A 25,882-nucleotide genomic window follows, 5' to 3' on the forward strand; every position below is an offset into this window, starting at 1 on the left:
AGCTGGATGTCAATCTCCTCTGTTATTAAGAGACAAGAAAACCAAAGAGGCTAATGAATTCTTGCAAGGACCCATTTGTAATACAACCTTCAGAAGGGTATATTCTCCTGATCTTAAAGTGAGCACGTACTGGGAAGTGTTATCTGTCTTTTCCCTTCAGAAAAGGTGCAAGTTTCATCTGCTGACACCTTAGAATTTTTATAAATGTTTTCCTGTGGTGAAAGTCCCTATTCATACAGGATCTCCTAGTGTGTTAAACTATTTTAGTTTCATCCTTTTAAGTGAACAGTTCGACAACTAGTTGAATAATATGAGCACATCCAGGATCACTGAGAATTGCTGTTTATAATCACTAAACAGCAGCATTTCACAGAAGACAAAATAAATGGCAGATGTCAGTAATCTGTCACTGTGTTCCCACCCACAAATACTACAGGTCAAAATGTGCCAAGCTGCAGCTGTGCAACGACTTCCATTTCATTAAGGATTCACTGCTATAACAAGAATTTTTTTTTTTTTTTTTTTTTTGTTATCTAATGTAAATATCCAATAGCTTTTATCACTGTTACAGTGAAATAAAAGGAGGGTGTGTGGGGGCTGGCATTCAGCAGAATTCCCCAGAGTTCCTTTATGGGATATGTGCTGCAAATTCACTGATGGAGGATGCCCCGGTATGCAACAAAGCTTTAAATACACAGTGGTAGCTTAAGTTAAGAACATTGGCACTGTGCTCACAGCAATTTTGAGTGAACTCACAGTAACATACACATGGGATATAAAGGCTTGAGACACAACTCTTCCTTTCTTCATTGTTTCTCTGATGTGGTTTAGAGAACATCTTTTCAACATTCTTCACATCCTCCCCTTCCCACCGCCCCCAGAAATAGGGGTGACATTTAGTTCTCCCAACCATGAACTTGTGGAATGAATCACACACAGTGCTAGTGCAGGAAAATCCTGTTTCCTGAGAGCAACCACAGAGCTCTGAGCACCAAGGTTAAGTTATGACATGCGAGCTGGCATTAAATCCACCCTGAAGTTCAGTTCATGTAAGAGTTCACCACCATGTAAGATTCTACTGTGATAGCTCAACAACCTGCCTAACAAACCCTCTCCTCCAGTATACTTTCTCTCCCTAAGGAGAAAAGCAGAGCTTTATCCTCAGATTATTCAAACCAAAAAGGTAAGGTTGAAGAATTTCATTTTCCTCTAGACAAATTCTCATTTATTCCTGCCAAACAGCTAGGCCAAAACAGCTTGGCAGAAGCATTCAGTTTGGAAGTGCCTGGAAAGATGGGATGTTTCTCAATTCTTTCCAATGAATTTATGTCTCCTCCATGTGCCACAAGCCAGATTCTAACAGTTCCCTCCACCAGGTTACAAAAGACCAACAAATACAGTTTAGCAGAATCCTTGACACTCCCACTGCCATAGAGGGGTACATAAAAAGCACTTCCAGGAGTTTTACATTTACCAACCTCACACTTGGGAGTCTTACCTCACCCAGTCCCAGAGATCACTGCCCTGAATACATTAGATGTGAGCTGGCCCCTCTGAGATGCCATTGCTCAAAGAGCTACTCAATGTTTGTACAGCAATAGCCACAAAAAAAAGGGATGTAACCCATGAAAATGGACATTCTCCTCAGGGACATGGCTGCATAATAAAGGGACTGAAAGACATTGGGTGACACAATGAAAAAAGCTTAATTATTAATCTGCATTTTCAAGACTCCTGCAATATAAAAACATAATGCAGTTTTGACCCTCGGAATTCCCTTCCTGTTTGTACCTTAGCTGAGGAATCAAACAGTTTCCTAAACTACAGTTTGTTAATGCTGTGCAACACATAGATGACATCTAAAGAAGGCATAAAAAGTACAGAAGGAACAGGAAAAACTACTCCTATTCAGGTCTACAGCACACAGGCTGTGTTCAGCTCTGGTGAGCAGATGAGGACAGAGTCTCCTTTTCCACTAGAAAAAACAGTATTTTTAAAGTCATCTAGAGTACAACTTTAATTGTAATTTAGGGATGGTCTCTCCACCAGATTTTGTTTCTAGCCCAAACACTTAGTTCAAACCAGAATATATCAAATATTGCCTTGATTATCTAGGTAGCAGGCATTATGCACTGCTGTTGGCACCAAAGATCGGTGAAAAAGTCTATTCCTAACTACATCAAGTTACAAAAACAAGGGTGTTGCAATAACGGGACAATATCTCCACTGGTTAAAGAAAATCTCAGTGAGGAACTGGATGGATCAGTCAGGGTTAATACATTTATTGTGAAGGCAGATAGGACTTACCAATAAAATTTCTACCCCTCATAAACTCTTAATAAGTAGTCCTGTAGAAAAACTTAATCATTTGATGAGCTACTGCCTATCCTGAAGAAAGACATCAAAAGAGATCAGACAAGCCTAATGTAGCAAAAACAATCAGACAGCAATGAAAATTTCCAGGACAACTGTAAGATTCTAAAATTCTTCCTATTATTTATTCAAGTTGACCAAAGATATTAACTACAAATGGAAATCAGCTCCAAATCCTGTAAATTAGTGTGGTCTAGTGTACCACCTTATGACCAGATATAACAGTAACATAAATTACTTTGCAAGTGCTTTCAGTGTCAACATTTTTCCTAAAGTCTGGGAAAAAATCCTGTTACGGTAAAATAAGAATGTGAAAGCAAAAATATTTCTCTTGCAGCAATAAATGAGAAATGGATATTTTTTTCCTTTATCTTCTTTCTTCAGGGAGGAGAAAATGTCATAATTTTCTTGTTGTCTCAGGAAAGCTGATGCTGGCAAGCACCTTTCATTTCATAACTGCAAACACAAGGCATGAAATTTGATCTTTCATCAACATGAGATCAGCTCTTGTGGTCCAGAACTATTTCTGACCAAACCTTGCAATATAATAGAAACTGATTTCACTAGGGTATTTCTGGTCTGAACATTTGAGGGCAAGCCACATGTCTGTTAGTTACCTGCAACTTGCTTATTCAGTTCAGTCTTCTGAAATTTAAAAATAGTAAAAGATGCATGTGACAATTGCAAGCATGGAAATCTCTGGCATCCCTGCACTGCCTGCTGGGGAACTCTACTGCCACATTAGTCTTGATGTAGGTGGGTATGTTTACTCCCTGTTGCAGGACTCTGAAAGCCAAAGCAGTGTGGGCACTGAGAGATGTGGTCTCCTGCTACCAGGAGTGTTTGATCAACACAACAACAACAACACAACAACACAAGCTGTGCAGTGGGAAAATAGTTATGAAGCACCTGTCCTTGCTGTGCTTCCTTCACTTGGGCACACAGGTGTGCACATAGGCAGGGACATGTCCCTCTGCAGCTTCTGTCTCTGGCAGCCTACCCACACCTCAGCAAGGTTTACTTGCACTTCTTGGTTTATAGGGTGTGGAAAACAGGGAAAGCAATGTGAAAACTGTTCTTCATTTCCTGCAACAGCTTGCTACTCACACCTGAGACTGTGGATGCAGAAACTTTACTGGCAGACTGCTGTCCTGTCAGATATATGAACACGGGCTGTCAACAGTCTGGTTACTGCTGTCTTGCAAAACAATGGTCAGTATGATGTGGGAACCTACAAAATCTAATGTTCCTCAGCATGCTGGGTGGTTAGCTGTAAGGCTGCAGCATACACATTGCCTCCACAGTCTGTCTGAGTCAGCCACTACACAGAGGATTGCATTTTTCTGCAGTTTTCTGCAGATCCTCTGTTCAGCGTTTTCATGACTTAAGGGGATGATAAGTCCCTTCGGTTTTGTTTTGCACTGGGCTAGCTTCTTTTAATACTCCTTCTCCAAGGGAAAAGTCTTCACTCACAAATAGCAAAGCAACTTCAGCACAGCACATGTGATCAAATCAGAAGTTAATTGTCCCTACTGCCTGTGTATATCATAGCAATTAGAACTACAAAATCCGTATTACAGAAACTGCAATGTAACTCAACATCAACTAGAATGCAGAGGTGGTTTATTGAGACACCAACTAACCCAGTTTTGTCCTGTAAAACTAGAAGCAACAGCTTGGCCCCTGCTTGCCTTAAGTCGGTTTGTGTCACCCTGCCAAGGTCAAAAACCTGGTAGCTAGGATTTTTCATCAGAAAAATTATTTTACAGATTACAGAGATTTTTTTAGGGTACATCTGATCGTTAGAACTTAAACTCAATGTTGGATCTCCATGTACCTTCATAAAGGTTTGGCTGTCTGAGCTCAGGACCAAAGGAGAGACAGCACAGCCCACTGGCAGCCCCTGTTCCCTAGTGTCCCTGCAGAGGGGGTCCCATGCCATGCTGGAGAGGTGACAACCCAGCTGAGGCTTGTCCCCACCCATGGGACCCACCTCCCATCTGAAACCTCGCTGCTTGGCCTCTGTTTGATCCACTGCTCCTGCCACATTCCACCTTTTCACCATGGGCTCTGCTCATCCGTGCCCATATTCCAACCTGTAAGTGACCTCCCACTCCAGGAGCAGTGCCTCTTACATTACATTTTTTACCATATTAAGAGGAATTTGTAGTGGTTCAAGTAAAAAGGAATTGGTCCCCTGAGACAAATGTGTAATGATTTTCTTTGGACTGAGGAAGGGAAATTCATTTTTAATTGAATAATATGAGAAAAAAAGCCTTACATGTGCTAATTTGTTGGACTCAAATGTGTTTAGACTGGGTTGTTGGGATGTTTAGACATTGGGTAATTAGGGTAATTGGAGAAAACAGCTGGACTTTTTCGACACTAAAAATTTTGATATGGGTAAGGTCACTCTGACACTAAGTCATGAAAGCGATATAAATGTAAAGGAACTTGCACTATGAAACAAAGCCATTTTCTATATAACACCAAAGATACCTTCAAAAAATACATTAATTAAATAGGGATTTTTCAAATATGCATCTTTAGAGACATCTCCCATATCACATCTTTACACTTCTACAGATGATCATATCTGCCATGCAAAGAAGAGTGTGAGTATGAAAAAGAAAAACAAACTGTGATAATAAAATAAATAGTTTTACTTTGTGTTTGGCTTTGGCAATAGTTACATAAGGATATTTTTCCCCTGATTCTGCAGGGATAAATCTGCAGCTGTCTATGGACATTTTGATATGCCTGGTCAGAAACAAATTAAGCAAAAGCAAAAACCAACAGCTTGACTTGTCTTATCTCAGCCTCTTGCTAATAATAATTCCAAATTCAAATGTCAATTTGTCCTATAATTCAGATGTACTTACAAGATTGCCCTGCATGGCATGACAACTAACCAGCATTTGTTATGCCTAGAAGTGTTCCATGAACAAAGCCTGATAAGATATTTCAAGGCTGGAAAATAGTCTATAAAACCTGCAAAATCCTTGGACATTTTAGCCACTCTGTATTAAAGCTATGGTTTTTATGAACAGAGGGCTTGATAAGCTGGTTTTTAAATGAGCCATATTTATGATATACATTAAAACTTTCATCAGAAATAGATATTCACATACTAAAAATGGTAAAGGAACTTCTCAAGAAATTTGCAAAAAAAAAAAAATAGACAACAGTGAATATTTCTATATTGTCTTCAATATTAAAATAAGATGGGGTGACTGCAAACAAGAAACTATCAGAGAAGTGGCAGGATTCACTAATTTTGCAGAATACCTTTCAGATTAGAAAAGATTTGCAGAAGAATCAGTTCATGAAACTTTTAAAATTATGTTAATTCCTGTTTAGCAGATATCCTATTACTGATACAAAACTATAATTATAGCAGCCTGGAGCTTCATCCATGTGCATGAAATACTGCAGCTGCTTGAAGTTTCTTTCTAATTAAAATTCTTCTACTTAAAAATTGCTAGATTTCCTGCATTTCTGTCTTCTGTCAGTTCTCTTTGGAAACCAAGGTCTTTTGCATTACTACACATCTCTGGAATACAATAAGAGTGCTTCTCCAGCTCCTTCAGAATGTCAATAAAATCAACCAAGTTTACAGAAAAGTTTCAAACAGAAGAGCTGTTTATTAAGAAGTGTTTTCTCTAAAAATGCAACATTTAATGGACAATGTGCCTTTCAAAAAATTGTTTTTAAAAGCTCAAATTTCTTGTTCTTTCTCTCTTTATGCTAATACACTTTTTAATCAGTTGTAGTTTTGATTGCATAATTCTTATCATGAGAGAAAACATTCAGCCATTCACCTAATTAAATTAACTAGGGAAGATTTCACATACTTTGTTACTGGTAGCAGCTTTTTTTTTTTTAAATCCCAGATAATAAAAAGCCATCTATCCACAAATGAAGAAATTAGTTAAAAGCAAACAAAAAGACCAAAAAAATGAGCCAGTACATGCATGTACATGATTGGGGCAAGAGCAATGCACTTTCCCTAGGCTGCCTGGAGCTAGATGGCTATCTTGTATATGATATTGACTGACAAATTATTCTTCTTTTGTGTTTTTCTTTTTTGATCCTTCAAAATTGTCTGTACCCGTCTCTGGATATGTGTGGCTCTTCTCTATTTTTCAGCCTATGCTACAGCTGATACAATTTTCAGCCTTTCACAAGTGCTCCTTTGAGTAGATGAGGAACCCATCCTTTTCACCACCTCAGTGATGGTAAACAGCAACAACTGGGCAACTGCAGCTGTGCCTCACATGTGAGGTTGTTTATGTACTCAGCCATCAATCAGAAACACAGCAGTGATCTGCCAGTCAGGAATAAAGCAAAAATATTTCCTGATTTTTTTTTAACCTGATTGTCTCCTGTGATTCTGAGGGACATTACAGGCACACCGTCACCAATGTGGCCTTTACCAGAACATCAGGATTACCTATCAACACCTAATATATATTTTCTAACAGGAAGGGCTCCCCAGACAAATTCTCAACCAACCTACTACACAGAGTGGGACTGCACTTCACCAGACAGATCAGCCACTCTCCACAGGATAAGGGAAGTGTCCATAAGGAAACTGAGTGTGGCTGATAAATTATCCCTAGGGTAACAGAGTACTGGGTATGCATTTTATTAGGTGATGAGCAGAAGAAGGGTAACATCTGGATTCACAGTCCATCAGGCTAAATCTGCCAAGTGTTCAATTCAAGTTCAGTTTATTTGAACAACACCATAACAGTTAAATGGATTCCCATGGCATAGATCCCAATGCAATATAGAAAATGGAATATCAATAGCGCAATGGTATTGCACTTTGACGTGAAAAATGCACTGAAAAAAAAGGTCTATCTGAGAGATAGCAGATAATCAACAGCTATTTAAGATAGCAAACAGCAAGCAACAGAGATCTCTGGGCTAGAAAAAGCTTTAAAACTTGACCAATGTATACCACAATAATACAAGTGACCTGAACACTGAAAGACCAGACCCTCTTTTCATAGATTATTCACAGCTTCAGGTTAATGGACACGAGGGAGTCCTGGCCACATTAACTGAAATAACAGCACCAACTTCTTTCACACAGCTGCTAAGACAGAGGCTGCCTGTTGAAAACACAAACTCCCTCATTCCATATTTTCATAGGCAGTCTGCAGGAGTTTGAAAACAAAGTGCAAGCACTTCTGGACAACATGGGAAGTTGTCAGTGAAGGAAGCAGCAGGAACCTCACCTGACATACTGCAGTCAAGCTGGGGCAGGAGTCCAGTCCATGGGGGACAGCAGGACTGATGGACAGGATGAGCTTGGAAAAAGAGTGCATTGTGAAACCAGAGCACACTGAATGGGCTTGCCCAGATGATGCAGTCAGAGTGAATAGCAGGTATTTTAGCTCTCCCAGTTTCATGAGGTTTTCTTAATGACTGTGCTGCTGAACCATACACATACACAACCTTAGATCTAATTTACCAGAGTTGTGTGCACAGATAGTCAATGTCACTGAGGTAATATGAATCATTTGGAGACTCCCTTACAGGTTTCTTGTAAGAAAAGAATTTTACAAAAATGTGTAGATGTTATTTATAGCCCATTTTATTTTCAAACAAACACTGGTTTTGAGGGAAAAAAAAATTTTAAAAAACTGACTCAATCTTTTTTCTTCACACATTTTTTGGCATGAGCACAGCTCCCCAGTCTGTTGACTTTAACTGCTGTCTCTTCCAGGTTCTGCTCACTTCTGTTTCAACTGAGCAAGTGCTTCCACCATGCTCAGATGTCTATAAGCCAATCTCTGTCTCCCAGAAGAGTCTTTGGAGCTTCACTGAGCATGTTGTTTAAGAACAGCTGTGTCTTGGAAGAGACTATGCCTTTACCACAAAGACCAAAACTATCATATTGACAGGGAAAAAAAAAAACAACAGAAAAAACAGTACTCTTATAGAAACAGTTTTTGTTGGGTATGGGATTTATCAAATTCATAGTAAGAGAATGAGCTATATTTGCCCTGAAAAGTGAACAACAGGATTTTAACAAGTTTTATATCATAATTAGTAGCTATTTCAGTGCACCTTTAGGTTCTGTAGTCACATGCATTTGTCAACAACATGTAAGAAGGACAAATATGACAACAGGGTTGATTCAAGGAAGTAAACACTATCTGGTAGCAATAAAGAGCAGGGAGAGCTGATTTTATACCCTATATGTCCAGCACATGTCCAGTGGTATCCTTTTGATCAAATTCTACTTGTACACACAAAAAGCTGCCACCATGTTTCTGTTATGAACAGCACCACCACTCAGACACATACAGACTAAAAGACTTTATCACATCTCCCAGGCTTTATGTCCAAACATGTACATTGACAGTATCAGTTTCAGGCACTTCAGTTATCTCCAAGCTCCTCTGCACATTCCTGCCCTTATGGGGCAGACCCACAGTTTCCCTTGTTCCAGACTAAAGAGGACAGACAGATGCCCAGTTTTGTCTTGCTCAGACTCCCACTGGACTCAGCAGGATGTTGTGGAGAAGGCTGGACACACCCATTATAAAGACCATGGAATATTAGCATTGCTATTATACAATCCCTCCTCTGGGTCACATGAACAGCTGAACCTGCAGCTCCTGTATCCTCAACACAGGCCATGATCAGAGATCTCCACTTCAGCTGAGTGCCTTTCTCCATGTAACACAGGGATGTACAGAAACAAACTGATATTCCAGAGAGCCAGGACAGAAGCTGCAGTTGAGACACTCCTCTTTAATAGGAAAGACTGAAGCATGGTGAGGCAGAATCATTTCTGATCTTTCAGAAGAGTGTACTGGCAGGGCAAACCATCTCTTCCCCTCACCCATGCTACTTCACCACTTGAACAGCCTTGCAGACACCTGGCATACATCACACAAGTTTGAATCAATACAGGACACAGAATGTGTGCATATGGCATATGCAGCCCTCAGGCTATTTCAGAGTCACGACAAATGAAAGGAAATTAAGTAATCAGCTCAAATTATACTTTGACAACAGCTTCTAAATCTCACTCCACTGAACAGTTTTCTAGCAAACACAGAAGCAGTAAGAAAAACAATCACAAAGTTTTAAAAGATGTTGACCTTTATTCCAGCAAGAAGCACCAGGTATGAGAAGGAGAAAGCATATAGTGCAGGCACACATGCACACCTGCTTGGCTGCTGTTGACAGCAGATAGCTGCAGGGCCCTTCCTGAGAGACATCCTGCATACCACAAAAGAGCTGGAGAGTATGAACTGTGACCCTCTTCACTTTGATAGACTTGTCTTTCTTTTTTTTTCAAACTTTTCCATCCATCATGCACACTCTTTCTAATGTTTGTCTCAATTTTATGAAGATCCCTGGAGGGAATTTCATTGCGTCTCTGACACTGCTTTAATTGCTGTCAGCTGGAAATAGTGAGTTTTTACATGTGATTAGTCCTATTTGTAACCTCCTAAATTCATTGGAGACGTCTGGTTGCTTCTTACTTCTATTAAATGAATGTGATTTCCTGACCTGGCTGTAAAATTAATCTCACCTGGGAGTTTCCTCACCCCCAGGTGTGTTGAGAAGACTCAGGATAGCAGTTTTGAAGAAACAATTTACTTTTGTAAGAAGGAAAGACACTGTGTGACCTTTTGATTTCTCCTGTCATAATAAGCAATGCAGGCAGTAAAAGCTCTATTCTGTCATTATTTAGAATTATAATCATGAGAGCTACTAAAATAAAATAAAATATTGCCTGAGGCAGTTTCTGAAGTGACCTGATCTGAGATTTGAATGGAGATGGTATTCTTTTTGTTCTTTTCAGCCTTTAGATTGCATAAATTCATCAACAAACACAGCTGTCCTATAGCACTTCCAACACAGTCAAAACCTAACAACTTAGAAATTTTGTCAAATAAAAACCAACACTGGACTCCTATGCATAATTCCCCTAGACCAAAACATACAAACAAAAAAAATAACCAGCAGATCAAAGCAGTCATATCAAATTACATAAACTTCAGGGGGAAAATATCTAACATTCTGGTTATTAACCCCAAGGGGAACTTTAAGCTTTTATGGGGGTTTTCCAATCATTGCTGGAAAACAAAAGGAAGAAAATGTTTGCATGGGAATGTATATAGTGTACCCCTGCACACATATACATGACAGACATAGGTCATCTTAAGGTAGAAAATGGCAATCTGGGGAATTTATTGCAACTAATGGATATGACATTCTGAAGCCACAGAAAGCCTATAGGAAGAAGTTCTGTGCTTCTTAATAATGCCTGACATCTCTCTGAGTTTGCCAAGAGAGCCTTTGGACCAGGTTTCCCAGAGGGTTCTTGGTGCTGCTGCTATAGAAAAAGAGAGTTTACTCAGAGATGGTGAATGTAGCAGCAAGAATGGCTCTCAGCTCTGGTCTGCACTCACAGGATGGAAGCATCTTTCATCCAAACCCATCTCCTCTTGTCCTTTGAAAGACAGGGAAGGGCTGTGGGTAGAGAAGCTTTCAGCTCCATTTGACCTACATGCAAAAATAGGGAGAGGTATCCAAACATTTATGTTATTATTTGTAAGAAAGACCAGGCTGCATTGATCCAGGGCTCTTTTTCTTTAGGGGAGAAAGAGTTTTACATCATGAGAGGAAACACATACCACAGCCTGAGAACCCCAGCTTTAGGGCAATGATAAGGTTGAAACACTAAGCTCTCACAAGTCAGGAAATACCAAGCAGATGACACTTGGCTCTCTGCACTGTGCACAACACTTTGGCCAATAGCATGACAAGACCAGAGAATAGACAATTTTGCTGATCACTTCCTCTAATGTTGAATTGCTTGCTCCAATTCTTTACAAAAAGTAGAGTAGGATCAAATATACATATTTTTGTGCGTGTATATATATATATATATATATATGTATGTATATGTACATGTATATGTATATGTATCTACACACACACACATATATATATATATGAAAGTCTATATAAAATAATCAACTTGGATAATTTGTAAAGGCTGTAAAGAACTGGATTGTGGCCACAACTGCCTGATGAACTCTGCTATTTGTATATCCTCTGTTATTTGTGTTCAGTGAGTATTAGAGAGCTTGTCACCAGCCACAAAGATGCAAAAATTAATCTCTATCAGCCATTCAGTCTTGGTGTTAGACCTGACTTGTCATCTAGTAGGAAATACCCTGACTGTCTCTTTGCCACACACCTCTCCTGGTCTTGCAGTTATTGAACATAAACACTGACACTTCATAAGAGAAGTACTTGATACCCATTTTGCAGTGGAGAAAATTGCTGCATTAGTTACAGACAGGTAGATATTTGAGCTCTGCTTTTTGCCATTTTCCCTTCAGAGTGAAATCAATTATCCATGCATGAATATCGCCTTCTAATTCTATTGCAAATTAATGGAAGTCCATTATCAGGCAATGACAGCTTTTGCTCTGGGAGTCATTCAGCACCTGGAAAAGGGAAGCTTAAACAGAAGAGCAATTTACCAAATGAACACTTCTTTCAAAAAAAATCTTTCTCTCAGAAATGTAATTTATGGAACTGTTCAAGGAGGAAACATGATGGAAAGATAAAACCTCCTGTTTAAAGTTCAGATCTGCAACTAAATCCACTTAGGCTGAAATCTATCAAAAATTTGGCATGCTTGGAAACTGCTGTCCCAGGAGGACATGGTCTGAAATACAATCCCATTAAATACAGTGTAAAAAATAAGTTGTCCACTTTGTTTTGTCTTGCTCACCAGAATTTATGTAATAAATGATGTAAAAAGAAACAGTATGGATACATGAAATGAAATTAATATGCCCTATGCTTTCTGCAGACTGAACCCCTCCGCATGTCTCATGGCCAAGAGCATCTCATATGTTAGACTATATATTCCCTCTTGTCCACACCAGCCTTCTCTGAGCTCTCATGAATGCTAACTCACGTTAATTAGTGTCAAGCCATGCCATGTCATTAAAGACACTTTCTTTTTGCAGAATTCTTTTCTACCTTCCAATAGTTTGTGTCAAGACTTTTATTCCATTTGAGATTTTTCCCATTTGACTTCCGAACTGAATGGTAAGTGCTGAAAAATCAAGGTTCCCATCTTTTCCCCTCCGAACTAAAGCCTGTGGGGAAGTAAACAAGGGCTTCCCCTTCTTCCAGCCCTTCCCAGGGGAGATGGGGCAGACCGTGCTGCTCTTGCTCTCCCTCCCGTGGTGGATCCCTGAAAAGCCATAGAAGAATAGAGGTGACCTCCCTGCCCCTGAGGATGCTGCTCAAGGTGCCACTGCTCTGTATCTGCAGCGGAATGGATGGGGGAGAAACTGAGAAATATCTGTACAGATACTCCCATCTCTGCTTTTTATTCTGTGTCACTTAAATCCTCGATGGCTCTCTTCCAAAAATAAACTATCCAACACGCCAGAGATAATTTACTAAACAAATAATCCTATGGTTAACTCAAAGCCTGATTTATTTTTTATGTTGACAATCCTTTTCATTTCTGCACCCTCTTGTGGGGACAAAGTTATCTTTACAATATGTGCTACCCTTGAGTACATCGTAGCATACTTATTTCAGGTTTCACTTTATTTCATTTCTCCAATAGAAATTTTTATTTTCAAAAGTAATATTTGCCACAGAAGACTCATCAGCTTACATGACAACTGCTCCTTGGACTTGAGCAGTGTTACACAACACTACAGGTAAAAAAGGTGATGCAAAGCATTAACAAATATAACATTACAGAGCCTGGGTCAGTTTCACTGACACCCCTTTGTCTGCACTCGGTGGCATCCATGCAGAGCCTAAAGTGAATGAGAACTGATTAAAACACTGTGATTAAATGCAATAAATAATTCTTCACCTGGACAGACAAGGACAAACAGAGACAACTGAACCAGAGACCATTGGTAAGCTGTGTTCAACATGTCTTCCTGCTCCTAACAGAAAATCTCCTTTAAATTTTACGACCATTAGGTTCACCTCACTATCCCAAAGAGGAACCCAGTGTGTTTGGATGACCATAGAAAATCAGGATGAAAACAAGTGCACTGAAACCAGTATGGCATGCAGCCTCAGTGAGACTGAGAAGAGATTCTCACATCTTAGTATCACCATCTTTCTGCCATGCTGTCAAATGCCATATTTCTGTCTTGTATTCTCAGAACAGCAGCCCCAAACCCTAGATTCTACCATTTGCAGAAAGATACCACTGTAAAGAGCAGCATCTAGCAAAGAAAAACCTTTGGGAAGCAATTCTCAAATGCTGGCGTGATTTGGGTCCCCAGCTCACACACTCTGTATTCTGTGGTATTTCCAGACACACAGTCTGACTTAACAGCATTTCTGTACAAGTAGACATGCTGCTGTTAAAACATGGTTAAAATGGCTTGCATGTCTACCCAGTCTTCTCCCCATTCTTCAAAGTAGTAATGAGACTCAATGGCAAATTTTACTCAGAGTAAACTCAACCATTTACTCCAGGTAAAAGCAAGAAAAAGATAATGGAACTAAGGCATTGCCTTCCCACCCTGATGTCCAGAACACCTGCAATCTGCAGGTTTTCTCCGTAGTGCAGCTTGCTACATGGATCATAATGAGTCCATCCTGAATACAATAAAATTAATCTTTATCTGTTGCTATTTCAAAAAATGCAATTATCTCTTCTGGGCTTTTAGACTGTTCACTCAGTGATAGTACCTTGTTTTAATTCTGAAAAAAGTTCACAATATTAGTAATTGCATGATCAAGGTAGCCCAAGCAAAAAGACTGTTAGCACTTTATGGCAGCAATTTTATTCTAAAAATTTGCTAAATACAGCATGAAGCCATGACTTAAAGAGCATTGCAAAGTAAAGGAATTTTTCTTTATTTGCATGTAAGTACTCTTTAGGTGCTCTAGGACAGATTCAAAGATTTATAGCATACATATGACAACTAATTTGTATACAGTTTAAAAATTAACATGTAAAAGACAGGGAAGTATATTATTGCATTCTCAAAGCAAATTTAAGACAACACAAAATAAAAAAATTATCTTCACTCAGTGACTTAGAAGTTGACACAACAAGCAGCCCAAAGTAAATGAAGGATAAAAAGCTAGGTTTTGGATAGGTGTGATGTAAACATTCTCAAGCAAGTTTTCTAGCAACCCACTGAGCAAGCCAGGGAGAGAGCTGGAAAGGATCGCCTTCAGGAAATGTTTTCTTTCTGTCCCAACCAGAATTCTAGGTTGCATTCTCTATTAGCCTGGATTTTCAGCAGCTGATGAAACACTTAGTGGTCATTTTTAAAAGGCAATAAATTAGAGAGGGGAAAAAAAAATCACTGAAGGGCAGTTACTAACTCATCAAAGTGATTTCTTTTCCACAATGACTGGCTAAAACTTCCATTTGGGAGAGTGATTTCCCAGGTTCTGTGTAAGATGTGACACTGCATTAGTTTTGCTCCTTGACCACCACTGATAATTTGGCAACATCATATTAAGTAACCCTCTGATACTAAGTGTTATCAAGCCAATCTCAAAACTAATCCAGATTCTTCACTTCCCCATAACGTTGGCTTGTATCCTTGTATCCCATGGGCACCCCTGCACTGTGCAATGGCTGTAATTCAGATCAATTCCCTGCATACATGGGGCAACTAGGCAAGGACTGAAAAACTGCAGGGAAAAAAATGCAGGTATTTAGGTAATACCTTCTCTTCTCTGCTTGCTTATGGACAATATTGTGATACATCTCGCTATCCCTCCTTTTCTTTTGGCATAAATTATTCTGTGAGAGATTAGCATATTGCAAATTTTTTCTGAAGTATTTTCTCCTTCCAGGTTCCAGTGTCTCCAGTGTTGCACTGGAAAGTGTTTTATCAGCCATTGTAGATAATATTAAGGCAGTGATTAGGAATTAATAACCTGAAGTGGATAAAGAAATGTCAACAGGAGCATATCCTGTGAAAATACACAGGGCTATTGAGACCAAATGACTGGCATCACCAGAATTTTGCTCTAGAAGACAGTAGAAGGGCAGAGGAGGCAGTATTCACAAAGTCAAAAACTACTTTGACTACTTTAATTTGGAAGAAAGCATTACAAATTTTCATTGTGAAATGGCCTTCCTCATGAATCTATAATGTCAACTCTTTAAAAATCTACCTCACAGCACAATACTGAATCAACCCAAAAATTAAGACGCATTTGAGTTTTGATTCTAAAGAAAATGAAAAATTCTTGAGTCCTTTGCAAGATGTAACCTCCTTTCACTCTGCAGACTGTCCCAAGAATGTTTGAATTTGTTCAGAAAAAAAATGCCACTCCTGAACCAGACCTTCATCGCTGTTCAAAAATAGGCCTTTGATTTCAACTCTTTCTTACTCAGTTTTTAATTTTCAGGCGCCTCTGCACTTCCTGGTCTCAGACCTGAGAGGAAATGAAGTACCAAAATACCATGAAAATGGCTGTGCCTGTGGTGAGGCTGGTCTGGCTGAAGAAATGGAAACATGAGCAAAATTCTGACCAAGCCAGATCTAGAAAAGATCTGTAGCCTGGTTTCCAGACCAACAGGGTTCAGATAAGTTTTGGATAGCAGCTAAACCTTTGGAGGCTTTTCAGAATGAACCAAACCTTGAGGTTTGCCCACTGTCAAGAAATACAGCTGTTCCTCGAGTACCGAGGAGGCAACAAGAGGCCAGTGACAGCAGCAAAAGTGGCCACAATATGCATGATCTACTTCTTTTGGTTTGCTCTGCCCTGCTCTTCCCACCCCACTCACATTCATTCCTAGTCTTCAATTCCAGTTTTAAAAATCTGATGGGCATGCAATCAGCTGGCCATCTTCATTAATGTCCAACACATAAGGTGCAGTTTATGTTGGCTGCATGCACAAAAATTACTTCTGACCCTCAATCAAAAGTTTGCTGACACTTTCAGTATCAACTCCCACAGGTTTTGGTGTTGTTTCTTTAATAAGAAGTGTCTTAAGAGTTTATTGCAAGGAAGCATTGTTGAAAGTGTTTTATTTTCAGAGCTGATGTACCCTTGGTTGTACCAATGCCCATTTGCAGTAACAATGTTGTTAGGATCTGGAGCCACTTACAGTTTTATTTATGGTCTCGGTTTTTCAGTCACAATTAGAGTAACTTTTCCAAATGTTTTGGTTTGCAGGCGCCATCCAAATGGGTCCTTAACTTGGAAAGCTTTGATTGTGTTTAGCTTCCCTTTACTGAACTACCTTAGTGGTCCATCTTACATTGGTCAGTGCTGTGGAAGCTATCCAGCACGCTAAACGCTATTGAATACTCACAAAGCATGTGCCAAGGGAGAAAAAGGAAACAATTGTTCCCCAAAATATTCAGCTGCTGATGAAAGAAACTATTAACAGGCAGAGGTGTTCATTTCAAGAAGTAATTTCAAGCAAACTTTCTTCCTTTGTAAGATCTATTGATTGTATTGAGAAAAGCACATGGTTCAGCAAGGCTTTGAAAGAATAGTTTGTGGTATGTTGCAAGCCATCAAGATTTTAAAATAAGAAACACTTGTATCCTATTGTTTGTAGAAGTACATCCACACACACAACACTGCAACTGAGATAAAAGCAAAGTTGAGGGTTTCAAAAATGCAGTATAAACAATGACAAAGTGTGTTGGTAAGTGCAATGATCATAAACTTACTTATTCGAGGAACAAAATGAGCTTTCTTCAAAGCACTGTGTTTCAAAACAAAAGTACCTATACCTAATTTCCCTAATCCAAGAAGTCAACAAGGCTCAGGTCTCTCAGTTTCATACATCCAGAAAGAATGGGTGCATCTCACAGAGCAGAATAAAAATACAATGGTGCAAAAACATTCCAACAGTGTGTTACAAAAATTGCAGAGCTCCACCTGGTTTTCTATAAACAAGGTAAAAGGACAAGACTACTGAAGACATTTTGAGGAATGTATGAATGTTTTACATTAGTATTTGACACAAGGAGAGAAATAAACAGGAGCAGCCAAACTGGCTACAGTCCCTCAAAATCTTCTTATGAGACAGCTCTCAGCCTACCTTTCCATAATGAAACCCATTGTTCTGTTGCCAGTATTCGTTAATTTGAAATAAAAATAAATACAATGCGAAAGAGCATTCTCCTCCTGCATGCATCCATGAGACTCAGTTAGCAATTAATAACTGGAATGCTACATTTCCCCTCACTTTATCTATTATTCCATTATTGTCCTACTCAGGAGACCAGAGTCCCGGAGCAACCTTAGCAAAGAGTAATTCTGGTGACAAGAAGCCAAAACTGGTACAAACTCAAAGCGACTTTGGACTTTCTCTAACGCAGTGAACGCATAGAAACTGAAACTCTTAGATCCTGGGGCACATCACGGCTTCCCAATAAAGTTTTGGGTATGCATCAGGCCATCCCTCATGTTCCTTCTCTATCCTGGCACACAGGCAGGCAGTCAAGTAAGTTCTGTCTGAGTCCACAGTTTGGGCAGAGAGGGACAGATGACAACACTCACACTCACTTTAGATATAGCCATGAGGTCCAGGGAGTCAGACTCTAGACAGACTGGAGCATTTCAACTACCTGCTGACTATTCTGATGCATCTGCCTGCCAGAAATCATCCTAATAGCTCTTGCATGGTAGGAAGCCATAGGTGCATCATCCCATGCAAACCTGCAGCCATGTAAGACTGCTGGACAATCAGAAATCCCTTGGACGTATTATTTGTGTGAAAACGGTGTAATTTATTGCTATTGGACTATCACAAAGCTTCCAACATCTGAAAATCACATATTCACCTGGACTATAGACATGGGTGGTTGCTGTGCGTATTTCTGCCCAAGTGAAATGCAAAAATATTATTCCTAATTAAATGGAGAAATAAGTCTGTAAACTACTGAAAGTCTTTTCTGAAAGTAGCACTTGATCTGTTCCTGGAGCTAGTGAGAACATAAAGTTAAAACAGCCTGGAGATCTGTTTATACAGATGAAAATCTTAAAGACAGATGTTGATATCCTCCCTCCCTGCAATGCCATCACCCGGTTTGTTGATTACAGCCCAAGCAAGGAAAAAACCTCTGATCCATGTGTTACCTTTTGGAAAATGGTAGAGTGGCTTTTACTAGAGGGAACTATAATTTTATTATAATGTCTCTGCCAAGGTTCCTATGTCAGATTTACCACTGCAGTAAAGGAGACCGTGTCCCTGATACTGCCACCACCTGGCAAGATGAGTATACCTGTGACAGTACTGTCATCAGGGATGTGCATTCCCCCTCCATGATCATCCCATAGTTTTCATAAAACTCAAATCCACAGTGAAACATGCCCTGTTCCCACAATCTGTGGTTATTTATGAAAATTTCAGCCTTCATCTGTTATTCTTCAAACCACAAATAAAAATAAAAATAAAATCTGCATGTGATGTGCAGAAAAGAATGGCTGTTCTCAGCTGCCACACAGTGGCACAACAGGTGAAAAAAAAGCCATAGGTTTTCTTGGTCATTCTACACAGCTTGGTTTTGTAATTATCAGACATTATCCATGAATATTTGAGAAAGGTACGTGTGGAAAGGGGTTATGTAGTCTGTGGGCTACAAGCAAAATGACTACAGGAGTTAAGAATGATTAAGCGGCGTGGTATTTGTTGCTGTAATAGCACTGGCTTTTTATTGTTGTTGAAATAGGTAAGTACAGAAATAGTAGAAATAAACCTGTCTCACTCAAAGTTCAGCTTTGTGGGAAGAGGCAGATGTGCATCAGTGTGTGAGTGTTATTTCTTTCCCATGGGTGTCTGCCTGTCTATTACTTCTTTGAGGGAAGGATTTCCAGTGTAGTCCAGTACTTGTATGGGTGAGCGCTTTCCGTAAGAAGAGCGCAGGCAGCGGAAAAACAAGCACAAGCTCACTACCTACAGTCCTCTAGTAACAAGGCTAGCTATGCCTTCCAAAATGTTCAAGTTCAATTCAGTCTGAAAGCTTGACATCTTCAAAACCACTACCTTTTTGGTAGCAGAGGCAGAGAGTGGGAATTCCACCAGGATTGACTTTTCTGCTCATGGTTCATAAAGATGCAGACTACTATAAGGTATAGAAACGAGCAGTGCACACTCTGAATTGGTGAAAGAAGGAACAGAGAAACTTCTAACATCACTCAGAGAAAGGTGAAATTAAATACATTTGCATGAGTCTATGACATTTCATTTTTAAAGTTTGTCGAAGTGCTCTTGGACAGAGTTTTCTTTTTTTTTTTTGCGAGGCAGACAACCCCTCACTAAATGAAAAGTATATTCTGCAGTGATTTATATCCACATTTTAAACAGCTTTAACATCATTTGGGTTATGTATCATTTAAAGATATTGTAACAGTCACAATCACTCTTACTTTACATTTGGACAAACTAAGGTTTGGTAGCATTTCCAGTTTACTTCCACACTAATATTTAGAACTCTTTTTATGTACAGAAGAATAGGATATTACATGTTCTATCTTGTAAGTTATGTTTATACATTTGTTAAAGTAAACTTGAAAGTAAATTACAATGTTAATCTGTTTACTAGAATAGTATATATCACCTGGCAGTCCAACGGGGCTTCAAATGAGAATCTTAAAAAGTAAAATATGAGAATCACTTGACTTTATCTATCACACACTTTAAAACGTCACACGCAATAAAATTCAAGAGCAAACTCATTCCTTCGAAGTTTTCAATTAGCTTCTAATCTACAAATCATTTAAAGGGAAAAAAAAAAAAAAAAAGCCAAGGCAAAATTTTCCTGAAGAATTTCAGGTATGAACAGCTCAGCCATCCTCCACTGCCATTTCACCTTCAGCTGTCCCTATAGCACCTTACTCAATAAGGGGGTAAAAAGGAAAAAAAAAAAAAAAAAAAAAAAAAGCTCTCGGGATTTTACAGAAATTTTCTGAAAGACTTAAACAAAATAGGTCTAATTCACTTTGCAGCTGCCTGTAACTTTACCATAATAAACTCGGAGCACACAGCCTTCACCAAAACACTTAAAAACAGCTTGAAAGAGGTATTCGCTGCCCGTTATGTTTACTCAAGCACTTGTATTAAAACACATTTAAGGAAAATGTTTTTATTTCTACAGATTGCATTAATTATAGCTTTGCAAACACTGCAAGCTCTACAAGAAGACTGAACGGAGCTATTAGCTGCAAACCTCAGGTCTTGGCTAGAAAAGTGGTTATGGCTTATTTAGTAAGCCTAATGAATTGGCTCACCCATGTCTACTCGGAGTTCCATGTATAGCATCACGGAGCCTGGAATAGCCAGAAAGGCTTGTTTCATGTCGCTGTATAATTAAAATAAAGCAAAATCGGTCAGCCCAAAAGCAGACCTCGCTGCAGCATTACCCCTCCTCGGGCCAATAAAAGCATTAACACGGACATTACCGCCGGAGCGGAGCTCTGCGGGGACCCGCAGCAAACCTGCCCGTGGCAGCGGGGGCTCGGCGGGGCGCGGTGCCGGCTGCTCCCCGGGCGAGCCGGGCCGAGCTCCGCCGGGCCGGAGCGGGCAGCAGCGCTCGGCCCGGCAGCCCGGGGGCCGCACCGCCCGCTCAGGTGCTCCCGGGAGCGGCGGGTGGCCTTACCGTGAGGGCGGAGAGCTTCTGTGCCGGCACGGCGGGGAGCAGCTCCGGCAGCAGCAGCAGCAGCGGCACCCACATCCTGAAGCGGCAGCGGCGGGCACGCAGCGGCTGCGGGTATCGGAGCACCGGCGCTCTTCTTGCGGTGCCGCTCCCCCTCCCCGACGCCTGCTTTGGCTCCTTTTCAATCGCTCCGGCTGGGAGGTCCCAGCTCAGGTCTTCGGTTTTCTTTTTCCCCTCCCCGATCCTTCAAATTTGGGGACGCCTATAAAGCTGAGAGGCGGCACTTTCTCCCTCTGTCTGTGTCCCTCCCTCGATCCTCTGGAGTCAGCCCCGGCTGGGAGATGCTCCCCAGCCTCTCCGGAGCCCTCCCACTGCCGGGGGAATCTGCCGGGCGCCGCCGCCTCGGGCGGGCTGCTGTCGAGCCCGGGGTCCCTTCCTGTGCCTTGCAGCCCCGAGCCCTCTGCGGCAGGGGAGCGGACGGGAAGGGAGGACCCAGCAGCAGCGCCGGGAGACGCGGGAAGGCACCGCCGCGGCTGCGGAGGCTGGCGGTGCGCGACCTCTCCGCGCCGCTCTGCCCCTTTCCTCTTATCCTTCCCCCTCCCCAGCCCGGCCTCCGCTTTCTCCTCCCAGACCCACAGATCCTCGCCGATTAACCCTCCCCGCTGCTCCCGGGGGGACGCCGCTCGCTTCCCCCGCAGGGTTTATTCGCCCTCATGCTGAATCAACACGTCCGAGCACCGGCAGCCCCTGGCAGGCGGGGCAGCCTCTCCCGACCCCCGCCCCGCTGAGCCCCGACCGGAGCGCCCCGGCCCGCGGGCGCAGCGCGGAGCGGGAGCCGGGCCCGCGGCATCCCGCTCTCTGGGCCGGGACAGAAGCCAGGAACCGGAGCCGCGCTCCCCGGGGTCTGCCGGGGCTCCGGCACGGAGGGGAGCGGGACTGCGGCCCGGGGCGGGACACGCCGCTGAGATGCGGGGCCGCCACTACGGGTGCGGTTACTGCCAGGTGAAACCTTCCATCCCGGTGATTTGCGCTTTTCTTGCTCGTCTCTTTGGAGCCAAATAGAGGTATATTTCCTTACTGTGAGGGATCTCCTCATCCCTGCTGCCTGAAAGAAACCCTTTCACTAAATTTTGTCACCGGAGTTCCCCACTCCTCCCGGGGACCCAGAGCTCGCTGCCAGCCTGCAGAGATTCCCACAGTTAAGTGGTACTACCTGAGGTGGTACTACTCTAAAGCTATCAGGCTTTGCTTCATCCTCCGTGTATGCGTGTTTTGGGAGAGGAAACAAAAGGGCTTTAGGAAGGCTGCAAAATGGCACACTCCCAGAACACAAGTGACAATTTATTCAAGCATTGAATCTGGCATCTTTGCAGGATTTGTCACACATGGCTCAGTGACGGGCTAGGGATAGAGCATGCTCTCTAGAGGAGTAGCTGTATGCATGGTGAACGAGGGTGGAGAGAAGTAGGTATTAATTACAGAGAGATTTGGATGCCCTGCATAAGACAACTACTGCTGACTTTTCCAGATCCTACAATGTTCAATGGATGCAGCCAGCAAAGTAGTCACAGCATTGCCAAGTCTCAATGAGCACCCACAATCACAAGAATTTGAAAAGCTCCCTTTTCAAAAGGTTTTACTTTATATGATGCAATTTTTAACAAACTATTTGCACACATCTGTGTGTAAATGGCCTGTAAGATCTCCTGTGCTTTTTAAATGGAGAAAAGAAAAAAGTTATCATATTCTATCACCCAGCTTGGAGCATGTTTGAGGCCCTTCACTGGACCAGACCTCTATTGCTCTCAAACTAACAGCACCTCTCATAATGATAGCAAGTTGCCATTTGCTGAATGCAGTACTGAAGGCATTGCAGTACAATTTGCCAGCCTGGGCTTCATAGCCCTTTCCTCTCAGCTGGGAGAAACTTGGCAATGTTGATGTGTCTGTCAGAGACAAAAGGATTTTTTTTTTCCCTGTGACCATGGCTAGCCTCTTTCATACCACAAAGTTATTCAACACATGTACAAAGTCCTGTTTCCCCCCTCTTTCTAGTCCTCTTCCCTGTTCTCCAGTGCACCCCAGTTTGTTTCCCAGTTTAGGTCTGTGTCCCCGTCATCACAAGCCCGTGCCTGCTTCCTCTTCTCTTTCACCTTGCTCTTTGTATCTTGCAAACTCTGCAGCTCCTTCACCTTCAGTTCAGTGCTGTGTGCACTGCTGGCATGTAGCTGGGCAAAGGCAATTCACAGCCAACAGTCCCTTTGCTCTTGGTTTATCAGTCAGGACATGCTGCATGATACAATATGAAGAAATACATTTGCAGAATTGATGAGAAATATATCTAATAAAAATAAACTACAGGCTGTTGAGAGTTACAGTTTAGTTGAATGTGAGTGGATTTACACAAATTGGACAATAGCCAAAAATTTTAAAAGGAGACAGCTCTCCAGAAGGACTCATAAGGTCTGTTCACAGCAATACACCATGAGCCATCACCTCTGCATAGAAGCCACTGAAGGAAAACTTTGGTTTGCATTGCTTGTTATAGTTTATCTGTGGTGGTTTTATCCTGAGCTCAGCCTTCAGCCCCCACAGCTAGACATGTTTTGAGTTGTGCTGGAGTCAGCTGCTATCTAACACCAGGACCATATCCACACTGCATTTCTGCTTGTACACAAGTCTCCTGAGGTCTTACATTTCCATTTGCATAGTGAGACCCATGTATTTTCCTCCCCTGAGTTTTTTGAGAGCTGTTGAGGAATGCAGCTCGTGTTGCTCAGATGAAGGAACCTCACGGAACATCCTGCAGTTCAACAGCAGTGGATCCAAACGTACAGGAAATAACACAGCAGAATTTAATGATGATTTGGTTTGAATTATCTTGCTGCTGTAAAATTGTGCAGTCTGCTCTAGAATCCTGGGGATGGTGGCCCATCCTGCATTAAATTTAACAGGATTTCCAATAAAGACCTTGGAAATTCTATTTGGGGGAAAGGAAAATTTACCTATCTCTTGACTATCAAACCTACAGAAAGTAAATTCTTTTAGTTTACAATATAGCAGTGTAGTGGCAGGGATGGACTGCTAGATCCAAGCTGAGTTACTTGGCAGGGGTATGTAAGCATTCAAGAGTCTGCTTATCAGGATCAGGTGTTGTTTGGCAGAGGATTATGCCAAGCTGAGAAAGAGATTCTTTTTTGCCTATGAATTTCTGGCACCTCTATTCAAAGAATTACCAAGCAGATTCTCTGCTCACACCCACTTTTCAAGTTTGCTGCTTCTCAAGAAGCAAATGCATTCTACAGCCTCACTTAAGATATACCAAACACTGATTTATTTTTAAAGTTTGAAAAAAATAATGGGAAATAATATTAAAACTCAAGCAGTTCTTGTAATACCTAGAGAATAGACAGGCACTTACAGGCATGCAAACAAGTACAGAATAGTTATTTCAATGCTGTGTGACTAGGACATACCTTTCTCTCCTGGATTTCTACATTACTGAGTATCATGAAATCCCAGTCAGTGGCAGAAACTGATTGTGCCTGTAATAAATAATAAAAAAAAATAAGTCTTTTTTTTTTTACTTGCAAAGCATTATTATTAAATCTATTATATCTATAATTATTAATTTATTAAGAATTCTTTTCAACAAAAACACTAAGTCATGCCCAACTGACATGGCAAGTTTCCCATGTCTCTAAAATGAACATGGATGAAAAGTTCAGAAATAGAAACCTGAGAAACTCCAGCTCTACTGCACCTGTGGTATCACTGAACTGTATTCATGAGTTTTCATACTTAATGTGGGTGAGATCCCATATATAACATATGTTTAGCTTAAAGGAACAATAAAATCCTCTGCTGTCTTACTTTGTGTTTGCTTTGAGTAGTAGGGAAGATGAATGCCAAGAACTAACTAAGAGTTTGCGGGAGTTCTTTATAAAACCTAAAAATTGCTCATTCTTTAAATTCATTTTTTAAATGAAAAATGGTCTTTATAAACTTCTTTAAGTTTTCTCACAGCTGTGAGCAAGCCATCAATGACTGAGATGTGTTCTGTGCCACATGGAACTTTGAGTTTTTAGGTGTTTATGGGAACCAGAGGCTGAAATCCTGTTTTTTGAGAGTTACACATGTGAGCCCAAACACCAAGGCCTATACATTATTTGATCATTAAAAATAAAGACCTTTTAGGGAGGGGACAGAATGCAAAAGTCAAGTGAGAACTGTGGAGGCACAGCCTTTGTGTGGCTGTCCTTGGGAAAACAGACAGCTTTGAAAAGCGTCATCCTTCAGTTGGACTTTTTACTTTCAGCATGTTGCATTTTTCATTATTAGAGCTTGCTATGTGGAGATTTATCTTAGGGAGAAGTCAGTATGAGGAAGGGGACTTAAACCTCTCCAGGGCAGCAAGAACAGCAAAAAAAAAAAAACCCACTCTCATCTTGACATGAGAGCAGTGCTTGTAGCATTTCCACCTGCCAGAGACACAGTTCTACACTCTCCCCATCACCCAGTGCCAGCACAGTTTTTAGACTTCTCAGAATACTGCTTACTAGAGTGCAGAGGGAGGCATTGCTGTTGAATCACTCACCTTGCATTAAATCAAAGTTTTAATGAGGAACTGCAGGTGCTCCACTTTTACTCAAGTGTGGAGCCTGGAATGGCATGGCTGGGATGAGAACCAAACCCTGAAAAACCATCTGGTGGCTGAGTTAAAGGAGCACCAGTGTTGGCAAGAAGGATGTGAACACCAACAGAAGCAAGAAGGAAAAAGAGAAAAAGAACAGCCTTTTAAAAGTGTTGCTGACAAGCCTGGTCTCCTGCTTGACTGTCTGTAATCAACCATGGGATTCTGCATGATTCTTGGAGCTTTGGACATA

The 25,882-nt window shown here is 41.2% G+C and overlaps 2 protein-coding genes across 5 annotated transcripts in view; one reads left to right on the forward strand and one right to left on the reverse strand.

Annotated features, from left to right (window-relative positions):
• SMOC2 (SPARC related modular calcium binding 2) overlaps positions 1-21,551 on the reverse strand; it is a 131,534-nt gene extending 109,983 nt beyond the window's left edge. For 2 of the 4 annotated variants that reach the window (XM_079298148.1, XM_079298146.1), the window contains exon 1: positions 21,000-21,547. In XM_079298148.1, coding sequence (XP_079154274.1) covers positions 21,000-21,074 — 75 coding nt within the window. In that variant the 5' untranslated portion in view covers positions 21,075-21,547. Of the gene's footprint in view, positions 1-20,999 lie in introns of all 4 variants that reach the window. The other 2 variants (XM_079298149.1, XM_079298147.1) reach the window with 2 other exon arrangements.
• A 272-nt stretch (positions 21,552-21,823) lies between these two features.
• DACT2 (dishevelled binding antagonist of beta catenin 2) overlaps positions 21,824-25,882 on the forward strand; it is a 124,215-nt gene continuing 120,156 nt past the window's right edge. Inside the window, exon 1 of the mRNA XM_079298144.1 lies at positions 21,824-21,830. The gene's annotated coding sequence lies outside the window, so the exon portion shown is untranslated. The remainder of the gene's footprint in view (positions 21,831-25,882) is intronic.

The sequence above is a fragment of the Erithacus rubecula genome, assembly GCF_903797595.1.
Source record: "Erithacus rubecula genome assembly, chromosome: 2".
NCBI lineage: Eukaryota > Metazoa > Chordata > Aves > Passeriformes > Muscicapidae > Erithacus > Erithacus rubecula.